Consider the following 14537-nt stretch of genomic DNA (forward strand, 5'->3'; position numbering starts at 1 on the left):
CTCCAAACTGATTAAAGTTTCATTACAGGCTGCGGCATTTAATTGGTTACTCGCTGGTCGTGGGTCCTCGGTCCTTGGGACCACCAAGCATACATCAATGCTGGATAAGCCAGTTGGGAACTGACACACTGACAGCCCACTGGCCCACTAGCCCAGCAGCCCAGCAACCAACCAGCCTCAAATCTCGGGCTTTGGCGGTTTCCCCTCTGTATCTGTATCTTGCGGGTTCTGTAAGTTCGTTTCGCTGGGTGCTCGGCTGTAGGCTTCTGCGGCTTAGGCCTAATGTCGTCGACACTAAAACCCCAATAACTTGCCGGCTAAACAATAAATTACTGTAGCCAACAGCAGGCAGAAACAGCCACGGACACCATATTGTTTCTACACAGAGCGAAAACTATCAGACAGACATTCACAATAAGATATCATTGCCTAGAACACTTTAATATATTTTTAACATTGACCAGAAACAAATCAACTTACTTGAACTTGTTTCTCTGAAAGCTTGAATCAAGATTTTATTCTGCCTAAGAACCCTCTTAATTTGTGGCACACGCTTTTTCTCAGCGCCCCATCTTGTATTTCTTCGGCAAATCAGATTTTCTTGACTTTAACGACTGACACTCATCTCATCTGCGTAAACTTGCGCTTTAATTTCATCGATTCAGCGCATAGTTTTCCTGATGGCTGGCCGCCTGATGTTTTATGCATCGAGTCAGCGTCAGCTGGCTGCTTTTGGCCAGGTTTAGTTGTGCGCACTCATTCGCTTATGCAGCCGCGTCGTCCTCGGTGTAAATAACTCTGAGGTTTAATCGTGTGTTAATGAGCTCAAGTGGCAATCAGATTGCGGCCCAAGGATCCAGGGATCCAGGGATCCGGCGAGGAGCCCACTGAAAGGAGGTTGAACGCAGGCCTGCGTCTCGACGTCGGCGTGGCACATAAAATAAACACTTTGTCCTTGCGGGGCGGGCAATTCAAGGCATTCAGCCGGCTTCAAGGACACCACGGGGGTGGTGGGTGGTGCGAGTGGGTGGTGTGAGTGGGGCACTTGGAAATGGGTGGCCCGGCCCCAAAAGTTATGCTAATTCGGGCTTTCATTAAGTCACAGCCCCCATCACAGTCCCCATCACAGCCCGTCTTCTTCGGCTGGCACAAGTCAAAAGTTTATAGTTGGCAAACATTTGGGCAGCCTTAAGTTTAATAACTTAATGACACGAGTCGAGGCTAAAACCAAGTGCAAAGTAGGCTGGTCAGCTGCTAAATTAAGTTCGAAGGGACGGACCTACACTGGTCGAGATACATAAGTTGTTGACTCCTTTGTTGATTCCTTACCGAAAATATGGAGAGCTCTTTATTAATTCGATGTTATTTTTTAATAAATAAAGTATAGAATTTATTTATTTAGAAGTACAGAAATTGACGCTAACTTCCCCTTGTGATCAAGCTAATTGCATTCACTTTTACAAACTGTAAACGGCCTGATACATGAAACTGAATATCCTTGTTGAAGGATTGCTCACGTGTTCCGTCCAAAGCTGTAGTTCTGTAGGACAGTGTGCACTCGCAGACTGACCCTCATTAGGGGGAATTTGACGGCGGAGTCTCAAAGGCAAAGGCGAAGCAAAAGCCCGGCAAAGAGGCATTCGATGCTGGCCCGTAAAAAGGTCAGAATCTGCAAGGCAAAAAGCGCAGGCGAGCAAGAAAAGAGAGCATGGGGATTAGGAAGCGAGCCACACAGAGGTCCTGAAAGCAGAAAGTTGCCTCGGGGCGGGAAAAAGAGCAAAGTTGCCGCCGCCTTTGTCATGGAAATTACTTTCTTCATTAGTTACTTTGTTTCTCTCTCCGGTCTTGTGGTAGTCCTTCCCATCCATCCAGGCTCCATCCCGGTTGACTTAATTAAAAAGTTAGGCGTGGCGAGTGCCAGGATCTTCGGCTTGCGGTTGTGATTGAAGGGTCTCCTGGTCTTCGACTGCACTTATGCGCCTATTAATGTGTTTTGTGTCGGGTGGGTCAGCTAATTGAATTGTTCTCCTCCTTCAACAGGAGAAGAATAGACAAAAAATAATAACTAAGTAAAAGTATTTTATAAAATTTTTATATTGGAAATAGACAATGGGAAACCGACCTTAAAATATCAGAAACTCAAAGCGCGAAGCCACGGGGGTTTTTAGTTCAATTGTTTTCAAAACATACTTTTAGTTTGCACTGCGAACTGACCGGTTTAATTTTATCCAACTTGTACAAAAGAGTTCCCACAAATTCTGTTCTTTGGCAAGTAATATGTAATGTAATATACTAACACCAAACGTATTATTTTCCCTGTTTTTCAGAGCTGCCCGAGAAGCGTCCGCAGGTTTTCACGGAACACACACGCTACGAGCCCGGCGATGTCCTGCGGGCCAATTGCAGCTCTCCCCCGTCGCGTCCGCGGGCAGAACTCACATTTACCATCAACAACTTGGTGGTGAGTACTTGCAACACAACTTTCAACTCCGCAATCACTCCAATGAAATATTACCGACCTGGCCGGCCGCTCGTCTTCAATTTATTTCATGTTCCCGGGGAGAGCGGAATACAAATCTGACAGCGGGTCAGCGGCTATTTCGTGTTAGCCGAGCAGATCCTTTGAAGTGGCTTGTCTATTCTGCTGAGAAATGAACATGAAAATGGGCTAGGACAAGACTTTAATCAAAAGGGTTCTGCTCCGGCTTGTTTTTTATTTTTCATTCCTTTTTTTGTGGTTTATTTTGCCAGCATTTGCCTTGGGGGCTCGTCCATCCGTCAACGTGGCGTATGCGCAATTTCACAGCCTGCCAGCGAGCGTGAGGATTGTCATGTGTATTAACAATGCATATGAGGAGGCCAAAAGAGGAAGAGTCTGTCGCATCTGTGGCCCGAATGCCCGTTTTGTCATTTAGTTACTGTGAATACAGATTTCTATGCGGTAGCAACTCAAGCCGCCAGTGTCAGTGATGTGCAAGTTTGGTAGCTGAAAATTATGTATATTATTAAGAACGACAGTTTTTGCTATGATAATTTCCTTTTGTCACCATGCCATATTTTTAGAAGTTGGAAACAAAAAATTAATTTTAAATTCATCTTAAATAAGAAATCGGTACAAGAAGCTAGCACGTCAGCACTGAGGATAAGGAGCAGTAGGATCTGTGCGACGGCGCCTTCCCAACTCTCATGGCTGTCATTCCTTGGATTTTCACTTTTGGTTGCTGTCGTGTTGCCATTGTTGTCCTGCGAGCGGTTCCAGTGCAATTTTATGAATATGCATGCCACATGCTCGCTCCTCTTTATTTTCCTGCTTATAATTTCGACCCAGGCCCGGATGTCAAGAGCAGTTCAGGTTCAGAATCGGTCAAGGCGCTGCTCTGCTGCCTCGGCTGCCTCTGCTGCTCGCTCTATTTGCGGTTGAAAAGGGTAGTTGTCTGGGCCAGAGGCACTCGAAACTCAAAACTAAGGAGTCTGTGTATCCCGAATCCACGTGCCTAACAGGTTGCCCACGTTCCCTTTGCTCCACCATTCAAAGGCAGTGCAACTGCATAATCGTCCCTTTTGATTTTCAAGCTGTTTGCTATGCTAAAGATGAGTCCTGCTGAGCGGTTGGGAAAATTGTTTACGGTTGGGGCTTAGTTTAGTATGAATGCATAATTTTCTATCATAAAAGCTTCCAATTGGATTGCGGTTGCAACCAAGCGAGTGCGTGTGCGATCTCCATGGGATTATGTCTTGTACCTGTCTATGCACTCAAATAAAAGAAAGCTTACTCTCAATACTCTTTTATGAAATATTTGGAGATATTTTAGTAATCTAAAAATTCTTTCAAATGTTTGAAAGCGAACATTTCCGTTTGCTAGCTGATTATTTTGTTATCCGAAAAGCCTTTAAGGTAGCTCTTTTCACAGAATTAAGCTAGAATGGTTGTTCTCAAGCATCCTGATTTTATTAACATAATTCCTCTTTAAGGAAGGGCCCTCTATTAGTCTGGAAAACGCTGTACTCATGTCAATGCTGTTGAAAAATGGTTGCCACATACCAGAAGCGCAGTTGGCAATCTCGCATTAAACATGATAAATGAATTCAAATCATTTTCGCCGCAATAACTCGCTGGCGGAACGAAGGGGAATTTTGGGGAGAATATTCAAACGGGTTGTGTTGCCTGGAAATGAAATGATAGCTTATCGGCAATGCCTCTCCAAATGCCAATGATGCTGTGCGGTTGCGCTGTTGCGGGCTGAAGGGGGGCTTTGCAGGGGACTAGATGAGGCACAAGGAGCTGCAAGGACACCGAGAACTTTTGGCAGTGGCAACCAATGGCAACCAATGGCAACCATTGGCAACCATTGGCTGAGAGACAACAAACAGTAAGCAAACGTGGCAGACATTGACTAAAATTGAGTAGAAAACGATACCGCAGGAGGAAGATATATTACAATTGCCGATCACAGGAAACAAATGAATATTTCATGCTGTGCAAATCAACATGGCAAGGGGAGGGGGCGAGGCGGAAGGGTGTGCGTGGTCGGAAACACACACACCCTGCACACACACTCAGGCACTTCCGACATTTCCTGCAAAGTTTAGGTTAAAAGGTGCGCCGGCAAGGAGCCACAACTTTCTGTTGACAAAAGTTTTTGCGGTGAAATGCCACAGGAGTAATTTGCAAGAGGTCTGGACCCAAAACTCCCCCACTGCCAAAGCCCGGAAAAGCATTTCCACACAGGAACAGCAGCGGTCAACATATCATGGTTCCAATAAGGAAGGGAGGTTTCTTGCCCGAGAAAATTGCAGGACATGTCTTGAAAGATGTACTTAAGAGATAGTTCCCAGAAATTGAAAGTAATTCTAAGATTACTCAGAATTCAAATTTGAACTAGTCAACATTTGTATTAAAGGTCGAACTAATCATAATAATAAGTTCTTTAATTGACGCATGAATCCAATGGAATGAGACTGTTCGACACAAGCGAGCTATTCTCTTGCCCGCGAGTGCACCTTAACTTCACCCCCGGTGACATATGTGCCTTCGGTTTAAGACTGCTGCTGCGGCTCCACTTCGGTCTCCTGGCTGTTTCCGCCCTGGGGCCCAGGCATTAATCATTCGGCATGTAAATTGCCAATTAATAACTGCTGCATGTCATTTGGCGTCGGCTTAAAAATGCCACGCAGAATTTGCCATCATCAGGGTTGAACGAACGGACTGAAGAACGTCGGAATCTTGCAGGGGAGCTTGCCAAAGTTCTAGGCGCATTCGCATTAATGAAGACAAATAGCACTTAGGCCCTGCCAAATTTAGCGGAAAATTGAAAAAAGCTTCGCAGCCAGCAGGAGCAGTTGGCTGGCTCCTTTGTGCCATAGTTTTTTGCCACCCCATGTATACGACATACTTTGGCGCACTCTTGGCAGCCAGTAAACCAGCTTCCAGTTACCAGTAACCATTTGCAGAGATATTGCAGTGCTATCCACAATTTATTTGTTATTGATACGCTGGCAATGCATTGCACACACAAAAACCCATACACATACATGAGGGGCTGAGGGACAAATTGTGCACTATATTGGATGAAATATAAAATATATTTATTGTATTTTTGCATCGTCTGAGAGGGCGGAGTCACCAGGGCTTCGGTTCATCGAACGTATGAAAATTTATGCCTGCAGACCAAGTGTCATGGGAGAAAAATTGGGTAAAAACCCGAATTTCAAATGTTATTCAGTCTGCTTTCCAAAAAAAAGTATGCTATAAGGGGTCTCTCTTAAGCTCTTAAGCTTTTATCTGAATTTTGAATTTGAATATTAAAAATCACAACCTGCGTTCAATGGCTTGAAAACTGAAAAAAGGTCTTTAGGATTACCTAAATGCCATCAAATAAGCAAAAACTTGCAAACGGAATCTGAATGATCCCAAGCTTGTCTATTCTCTGGCTAAATGCTATGGCCTTCTTGTAGAGGTAAGCGTTTTCAGAAATTAGCACTTGGCTAAGAACAAAAGTGCAAGTGTTTCAGCCATAAATACGAAGAAAAGGCGGATTACTCGAATGGGTTCCAAATGAACGACACCCAGGCAATGCAAAGCGTCTCATAATGCAGCTTTATTTCTGGCTTATCTTGCACCCACTCTCCATTAGTTTTGACAATTTCCAAAAAGTGCTGCTAAACTGAAGCACGAAGTGCAACCATTGCCGAATTTCGCACATAAGTTTGGGCCTAAGTTTGTCTCTACAGAGACAACTACTAAAAATATATAATTTTCCTCGTATGCAGAGAGAGTCGAGCCGAGTTGAAAAAATAAAAGAAGCTGGCAAGAAAAATACGGAAGTGGAGAAGAACTTTTGCTGCTTAAACATCTGCTTTTTGGCATGCACATGCGTATGGGAAAAATTATTTATCAAAGCGCAAATCCTTTTGCACACACAGAGGAAAGAGACTTGGCGATGGCGATGGCGAGTGGCAGATTCTCCTATGGCAACAATTTTACAGTGAATTGCACTAAATAACTGCCATTAAGCATAAAAGCTGTTCTCGCATGAAGGAGCTGCTGGCAGCATTTAAGCCAAATGCAAGTTTAAGCATCTTAGAGCTGGCGCAAATAAAGTGGACTTACGCAGCAAGGACATGGACGTGGCCTGGGGCATAGAAACGGATCCGGATTCGGATTCGGATCCGGCTGCGGATGACGATGCGGATGCTGATGCGGATGCGGATGCGGACCAATACGGATGCAGGCCAAATGAAAAGCAGAAATGGCGCATAAGAAATACGAATCCAAACGGCAAAAGCAAAGGAATCCGCCGAACCAAAGGCTCTGAAAAGCTGGCAAGGCCTGCACCAAACTGGCGAAAACTTTCGTCAAATGCCACGCAGTTTTGGCCCTCTTCGCTTTTTGGTCAGGCATTGCTGTGCTGGCTATGTACCATGTCCCCAGTTCCATGTAGAATATCCTGCCCATGTCCTGCCGGCTGTCCTTGCAGCCACTAATGTGCGCAATTGTGTGGGCATCCGGATTTTTTCTGTCTCTCTGGAGAGGATAGGGTATAATGTTCTGAAAAACATTAGGAACATTTTAGGACAAAATATTGGCATCAGTAATGGAATTGCTAAAAAATCTTGATTGAAAAATAAATAATTGATGGTCGAATTTTTGCATGTTTCTAACTCTATAAATACAATTTGTTTGGAATTTACTATGTAAAAATCGAAATAGGTAATACGATATTACACAACTGATGACACTTAAATTTCTTCAAGTTTTTCAGGATCTTTACTCTGTTCCATTGCATTTTGAGTCTAAGTTCATATTGGTGTTGGTATTGGTGTTTTTTTGAAGGGCATGTTTCCGTCGGGTAAAGTTTCTAACTCATTTTTTTCATCCTTTTGGGTGTTTGTGTTGTGCTCAGACGCCGCTGCTTTTTGCTGCATTGCATTAACACAGATAAAGTTCCTTGATACATAATTTCCATGCATACAGAAGTGTCTCCCAGCACATGTGGCAAATCCCCTGACTACCCAGATACTCCTCCCCCGAAACCCCCTGGAAAAGCGCTCCCCCGCCGCCACTGCTCTTTGGCAAACTGTGCCAACTTGCAAATGGCGACAAGATGCTGGCTGGCAAAAGTTTTTTCCTTCTGCCCGGTCCATCCAAACGGCCAAAAGGAGAAGTACAAACAAAAGTATTACGAGCGTGAGGGCTAAACGTTGCCAAATGCTCAGGCCTCTCCTCGCCACAGACCCCTCGAGCGCCTTAAAATATGCAAATGCATTTGCGAGCGTAAAATAAACAGGCGCAGTCTAAAATTATAATCCCCTTGTATACGCTTCCCCGAGCACTGAGAGAAACGAGGCTTTACATTAAGATGGGACTTTTGAAAAGCGATCTTTAAGGAATTGAGCGAAAAGTGCATAAAAAGGCATGCAGTTTTTGCTCGCCAAAATGAAATGTTTTAAAAGAACAAGGTTAGACATTGAGTAACAACCTAAAGCTAAAAAATAATAATGGCTTATTTTTTAGCTTTAGGTTGATACAGATTTTCCTGTGTAATTCCTTAGCAGAACCCAAACTGCTTTGAATAAATTAAACTAATATGAGATATATTCCTTTGTTTGTGCATTTGCTGAGTCCAAAAACCAACTTGCTAAAGTAAAACCCTTCAAAATATGTATATTAGATCTGGCACATAGGGAAAACAACAGCCTCTTCTGTAGTGAAAACTGAAATGTAATTAAATAAAGTTGTAATGCTTTATGCTTTTCTTCTTACAGATGAGCAATGTGGACATCGAGTACATCCGCACCATCGATAATCTGATTGCCACGCGGATCTCGCTAAAGATGCAACTGCAGGGCATTCACTTCTCCAGCGTGAATCCGGTCTATAATAACGGCTACGGGCCGAACTCGGTTTACGGCCATGGCGGACCGGCCTATGCCCCGAATGCGAATCCCGGCGGATTACTTTTGCGCTGCTCGGCGCAAATCGGAGAACTGTACCAGGAGAACAAGGAAATCGAGCTGGGCACTCCGCAAAAGGATCCGGTACCGGCACGTGGTAAGTGTACGATAGCCGCCAGTCAATTACACCAGATCCAACTGACTTCCGTTTCCGGTTTTTCGCCGACTCTTTCGCTCTTCCGCTCTTCTGCTCTCCCGCTCGCAGTCACGCTCTCATCGGACACGAGCTTGAAGACTTTAATCAGCTCGTATTTCTCGACCTCGGCAGCGGCGGCATCGCGACTCCTGCCCGGCGTCTGCATGGCGCCGCTTATAATGGCCGTGCTGGCTAGTTTATTCCGGCTAATTGAGGCTGCATTTGAGCCCTGCGATGCCAGCAGCCAGGATCCACAGTCGGCGGCCGGACATTCGATGGAACATTCCAAGGAGCGAGGGGAGTCCAAGGAGCGTCCAGCTCCTGTGTCCAGCTGCAGCGCCTTCAAGGCGTCCCGACAGCAACTGGCCTGGCCAGGATCACGGACAGAGAGTCTGGGTCTGGGTCGGGCCTAGGCGTGTGTTACGAGTTAGTTAAATTCGAAATATATTGGGGGAGTTCGCTAGACCTGGGCAATTAATAAGTACTTCAGTGATCAAACTTCCGATAACACTTACTTGAGGGCTTGAAAAAACCTTATCACGCCACATTTAACCATACTTGAGTATGATACGAATTCATTACCCAGTGGTTTAACATTTATTATTTGAACAGGTCTAGGGGACACCCGCACTTCGTTGATTTCAAGTATCTTCTTTTGATGACTGCTTTTCATGTTAACTCTTATTTTACACCAAAAACCACACTTTGAGATGTGGCGTCTACTAGCGAGCTAAAGAGAAAAAACAAATTAAGTTTAAGCAAACATTTATAAACTAGCCTAGTCATAAACAAGAAAATCGGAGGTTGGACAGCAGACAGAACAGAAGAGTTTAAAACCTATAAAGCAGGACATACACAATTCAAATATAAATGTTTACACGAACGAGATAAGCGAGTAAAAGGAGAATATGCTAAGTACATGAAATTACTGATTCTACTTTTAATGTGCAAAATAACACAAAAATAAACAGAGCAGCATAACAAACAACAAACCAAAGCCAGAAATCAAAGGTGTGTATCCGTGGGAAGGGGAAATGTGTGTAAAATATATTTAAAGAAACATATTAAACTAATTTAATTTAAAGTAAATAAATCAAAGCCTTGTATGGGCATATTGTAAATGGTGGTGAAATTAAATAAAATGTGTGTTAATTTTAAAGGCAGATGGACTTTCATTAAAAACTGAATCTACGATATATAGTAGGTAAGTTGTGGACACAACCAAAGGAAAACTAAAAACTGAAGAGGTAGATGTGCTAATTCCAAGATCTTGCCCATTTTCCTCCAATTTACTTAGGTTGTCTGACCGGTGACCCAAGGCATTTTCCGATTCAACAAATTTTCACTGTTGATTTTTGGCGTTAGGAATTCTTACTCAACATTTTTGCAACAAAGGAGTGTTTTTCTTCGAAGTCCACCCTTTCTGGTTATTGTCTGCATTTAGTTTGCCTGCCAAAGTGTGAAAAAACTTGCCGTTACGCAGCGGAAGATGTGAAAGAAATATAGAATAAGGAATCTAGTACAATGCAATGCACACTCCCGTTCCGCTTTTCCTGCATTTTCCCTTCGTTTTTTGCCATTTCCGTTCTGCATGCGCATTTTGTATTATATTTTGTGCTTCCTAGTTTTCCTCGCAGCTTTTCCGAAATTATTGAAGCGCGCTTTGTTATTTCTTTTCAATTGCGGCCGAGTGAAGTCGTTCCATTTCTTTTTCCTACTCCAAGAGGGTTCGTTCTCCTCTGTCTGTTATCACAAATAATTGTGCTACGTATATTTATATACACAAGGATCCCCTAGCTCTCACACAAAAAAACATGCGTATAGTTGTTGCTTATAAAGTTTCATGGCGAAAGAAGCATTTGAATTGTGCGTGATAGAAAATATTTGAGCAAATAAAGGCGAGCAAATATAAAAATACATTCAAATTTCCATTCGTTTGCCCAGCGTCTGGAAAGTTCTGTGTTGTGTATTTAAATTAAATTGCGAACAAACAAGCACCAAAATAATGGCAACCATTCTGAAATTGATGGCAACAGAATGTATCAAAATACAAACTGAAGTTATGCGGATCTGTGTCGGTTGCAAATTTGGAAAGTCCTTGACTTCGACAAGGACCTTCTGCCAGGCAATCTCAAATATGCAATCTCTTTTCACTAATCCAATTGAACTCGCACAAAGCATCAGTTTTTACAAATGTTTGTTCTGGAATCAAACGTAGTCAGAATTCCATTTTGCAGACAATTAAAAAAGGCTAAGAAGCAGTAATGTGGAAGTACTCTCGGCAGTTTCGGTTTGCTGAGCTTTATAAAAAGAATTCAAATGTTTTAAATTTACAATTTACAAAATCGAATGAAGTAACACTATAAATCCATTAATTAAGAGACGAACCCGTAAACCGCAACAAGATCCTTTCATTATTCAGTGCACATGGTCCATGCATGTTTTGACCCTCCGTCTGATTGCGAATGTGTTTCGCCAGGGCCAATTAGATACTTTATATCTTCGGCAGGACACGGCCCAATATTTCGATGGCAAAACAGTGCGAAACACTGCACTGGACTGCAGCAAAATGATGCAGTGCCTGCTAATTGAAGTCAACTAATTTGCATTGCAGATGGCAGCAACATGGAAAAGGCATGAACATATCCTGCGTTCGGATGATACTGGACCGCGGCTTATTTACGTGCCATTAGACGGCAGCGAGTACGTGCCTGCGAAAGGTCCTGCAAAAATCCGCAACTCACAGCGAAGAGCGAGCCAAATTGAGTTTGACAGACCGCAGAGCACAATTAAAATCAATTAGCTACGCGCATCGAATTACAAATTGATTTATTTATGATGTTTCCAACCCAGCCACAATCGCCGCTGGTTGGTGGTTGATCCCGATTCCTGATTCCTGATGCCTGATTTCTCATTCCCGCTTCCTGACTCCCGATTCCCGTTCTCGATTCCCGTTCCCCATTGCCCAGTGCTTGCTATACACGCTCGCCGGAGGTCTCTGTTTGCCTTTCTCATGATATCCTGCGTTATCCTCCCGACCTGCGTGTCGCAGGATGTCAAGTGTGCATTTCAAATGGCCAACTAACGCTGTTGTCGCGTCATCGCTTCACCGTCACTGGAATCCCGATCCCAGTTCCCCGTCGCAGATCCCCCTGGCTGTCACTCCGGCAAAAAGCAGACATTGCACTGGCCAGCAGCGTAAATTGATTCCATTGATTCGCGCTCAAATTTATAGTTACCCAGCGCCCGCGGGACTGTCACTTGACTTTCGCTTTAGCCTCATCGAGCTGGGCTTAGAGAGTACGCCGTGCGAAAATCACACTGGGAAGATTTTTCGCACACAATATTTACACTCCAGTATGGGGTGGGCTACTCCTACTGCTGCACTTGAAGTGACTACAGTAGGCAGCAGTAACAGTGCATATCTGAGGTCCAATAAGAATATGTATAGATTAGATAGTTTCCCTTTTAATCGGCAGTGCACGGGTTTTGAGCTTCATTCAGGTGTCCCAGTGGGGTTTTCGCGAACACAAGTAGACGCGATACACACGGCGGATGTGCGATATTCATCGCCGCTTGATGGCAATATTTGTGCTGACGAAAAGAGTTGCAAGCGCACGGAGCGTGATTAACGAAAATGTGCATTAAGTGTGCATGAATGCTCTGATTAATAGAGCAAGGACTCGCCTCGGACCGCATTAAAGCTGCCGCCGAGCAAATTTGCAATCACTTAAAGCAAAACGCAAATGAGGCAGCATGAGTGCACAATAAATACGAGAAGTGACAATGCAGCGCCGATAATCGATGTGGTCCAGTCTCTGTGCTTTCTGCCATCCGGTGGCCCGGGGAGATTTGGCACGCCTCGAACTCATTTAAATTCGCAGTGAACAGTGAACAGTGAGCAGTGAACAGTGCAAGTTGGCCTGTTGGCCTGCTTTTTATCACAAATGCGAGTAAGCACGATGCAGTAGGGACGTAGTGCAAATAAATAAATGCGAGACCGAACTCCCACATCTGTTTCCTCAGCGGCAGATGTGACACTTTTCACATAACTGCAAATGGGCGAAATGCGGGACCTCAATGCCAGATGGACATCTTCATTCGGAATTGCCTGCTCCGAGGAGGATGGGCTTCCAAGGGCCCAGGACATCGCGCACTGGACATGGACAATTTACAATGGACGGGGGACATGAAGACTTATTAAGAAAAGTGTTGCAGCCTCATGAATAAACAGTGCAATGAGATGTGATGCGATACGATGCCTTCGAGCGGACTGAAAGCCAGTTGCCAGTTGCCAGTTGTCAGTTGGCAATTCCTTGAGTGCCGTTCACAATGCATTGCAATGGGTCGAAAAGGAAGTTCGCCTTAATGTGTTATATATATATGATACATATATGATAAAAGTAAGAAATGAAAGGGCTCGGCGCGAACTGCAGCAGCTGGCTACATGTGGATGACGTCAGTCCTGAAGAATTGTTACATATACCTATATGGTCTTGGGGACATTTTGCAATATTCAACTCTTGCATAGAGCCCTCTTTTTTCGACAGTGTATGCAAGCCCCTTTTGCATTCCTTAACACGAAAAGGTAAGCCTTGCAAACTCCTTCTAGCCCAATTTCGCACTCGGGCCTGGGAAAAAAGGGTTCATTAAATTAACATTTAACATTTTAGATTTTCGGGCCGAGCTAAAAACTTCGACCGGAGCTGCCTCGTTTATGCAAAGTGTCGCCTTATTGAATTTGCGCTGGACAACTTTTGTCATCGCCGGACAAGTGCTCCAAATGAGTGTGGAAAAGTTTGGCCAAATTCCGGGACTTCGGGACTCGGGGACTTCAGGACTACAGACTCCAGGACTCCAGGACCCCGAGAATGCAGGACTCCTCCGAGCCGGACTGGTCAATGATCTCTAAGCACCGGGGAGCATCACACACGACACAGAACTGGATTTGGAGTAGGAGTTGCTATTATATATGTACATATATCTGGGCGGGAGATACTTGGACACGCGCACGCCTTCGTGTAATAAACTTCAAAAAATAATTTCGGCAACGTCTACAACGACAACTGAAACTTGACACTTTGCAAAGAAAGTTTCTGTGGCCTGAGTGTTGTGAGGAAACTGGGGGAAAAGCGGATGGGGCAAGGGGCGGGGTGCGGGGAAAGTGTGTGGCATGGGCAGTGACAGCTTAATTTAATTTGCGCACAAATTTCCAAACTTGTGAGTTATCGAAATTTTCACATAGTTGTAATGAATTATGCAGCAGCACTTCAAGCCAAGGATGACTGTTGCAAACTTTCTATATACTCGTATAGCATGGCATACGTTTATAATTTAATTTGCTGATACTCGTATAGAAATCCGGAATTCGACTGCTTAAAAATCCAATTACTGGTGACAGTGGTCTCGCATGCCAATGCCAATCATCATAAAGCAGTTTTGGGCCCATTCCCAAGTTCCCAAGTGCCCATGCCCATACCCATACCCATGCCCATCAAATCAGATCGAATTAAGCCGTGGAGAGACGGATAGCAACTCGAGGGAGTTCGCCGCTGCCAGTTCGCACGATTCGGAAAGACAACAAGAAAACTTTTAATCCATATTAAATGAACTTTTCTGCACAATTTTCATCAAATTTATTTTGTATTTATTTACACTTTTGTTTGGTTTTTCATTCGTCGCCTCTCGCACACTGCAGCAAGAGCACCGAGGACGAAACTTTTGTCATAAAATTTGTTTTTATGTGCCCTGCTTGCGGGGAGGACTTCTTTATATGTATGCCAACTAAACCAGAGCCAGCAAATGCCTCACGTTCTTCATTATTTCCATCGAATAGCTCCGAAATTGTTTGGCTTTTTATTAGTTTTCGCTCCAGTTTGGGGAGTATTAAGGGATTGTTTTTCCATTTCCCCGGAAAGCTCAAAATTTAATAACTCGTCTCGCTTTG

At 44.0% G+C, this 14537-nt stretch overlaps 1 protein-coding gene across 2 annotated transcripts in view; it reads left to right on the forward strand.

Annotated features, from left to right (window-relative positions):
* The window catches only part of LOC122619820, a 47510-nt gene extending 37761 nt beyond the window's left edge, over positions 1 to 9749 (forward strand). For both annotated transcript variants that reach the window (XM_043797001.1, XM_043797002.1), the window contains exons 5-7: positions 2328 to 2461; positions 8266 to 8551; positions 8660 to 9749. In XM_043797001.1, the coding sequence (XP_043652936.1) occupies positions 2328 to 2461; positions 8266 to 8551; positions 8660 to 9003 (764 nt within the window). In that variant the 3' untranslated portion in view covers positions 9004 to 9749. The remainder of the gene's footprint in view (positions 1 to 2327; positions 2462 to 8265; positions 8552 to 8659) is intronic.
* The last annotated feature ends 4788 nt before the right edge of the window (positions 9750 to 14537 follow it).

Source organism: Drosophila teissieri, chromosome 3R, assembly GCF_016746235.2.
Source record: "Drosophila teissieri strain GT53w chromosome 3R, Prin_Dtei_1.1, whole genome shotgun sequence".
Taxonomy (NCBI): Eukaryota; Metazoa; Arthropoda; class Insecta; order Diptera; family Drosophilidae; genus Drosophila; species Drosophila teissieri.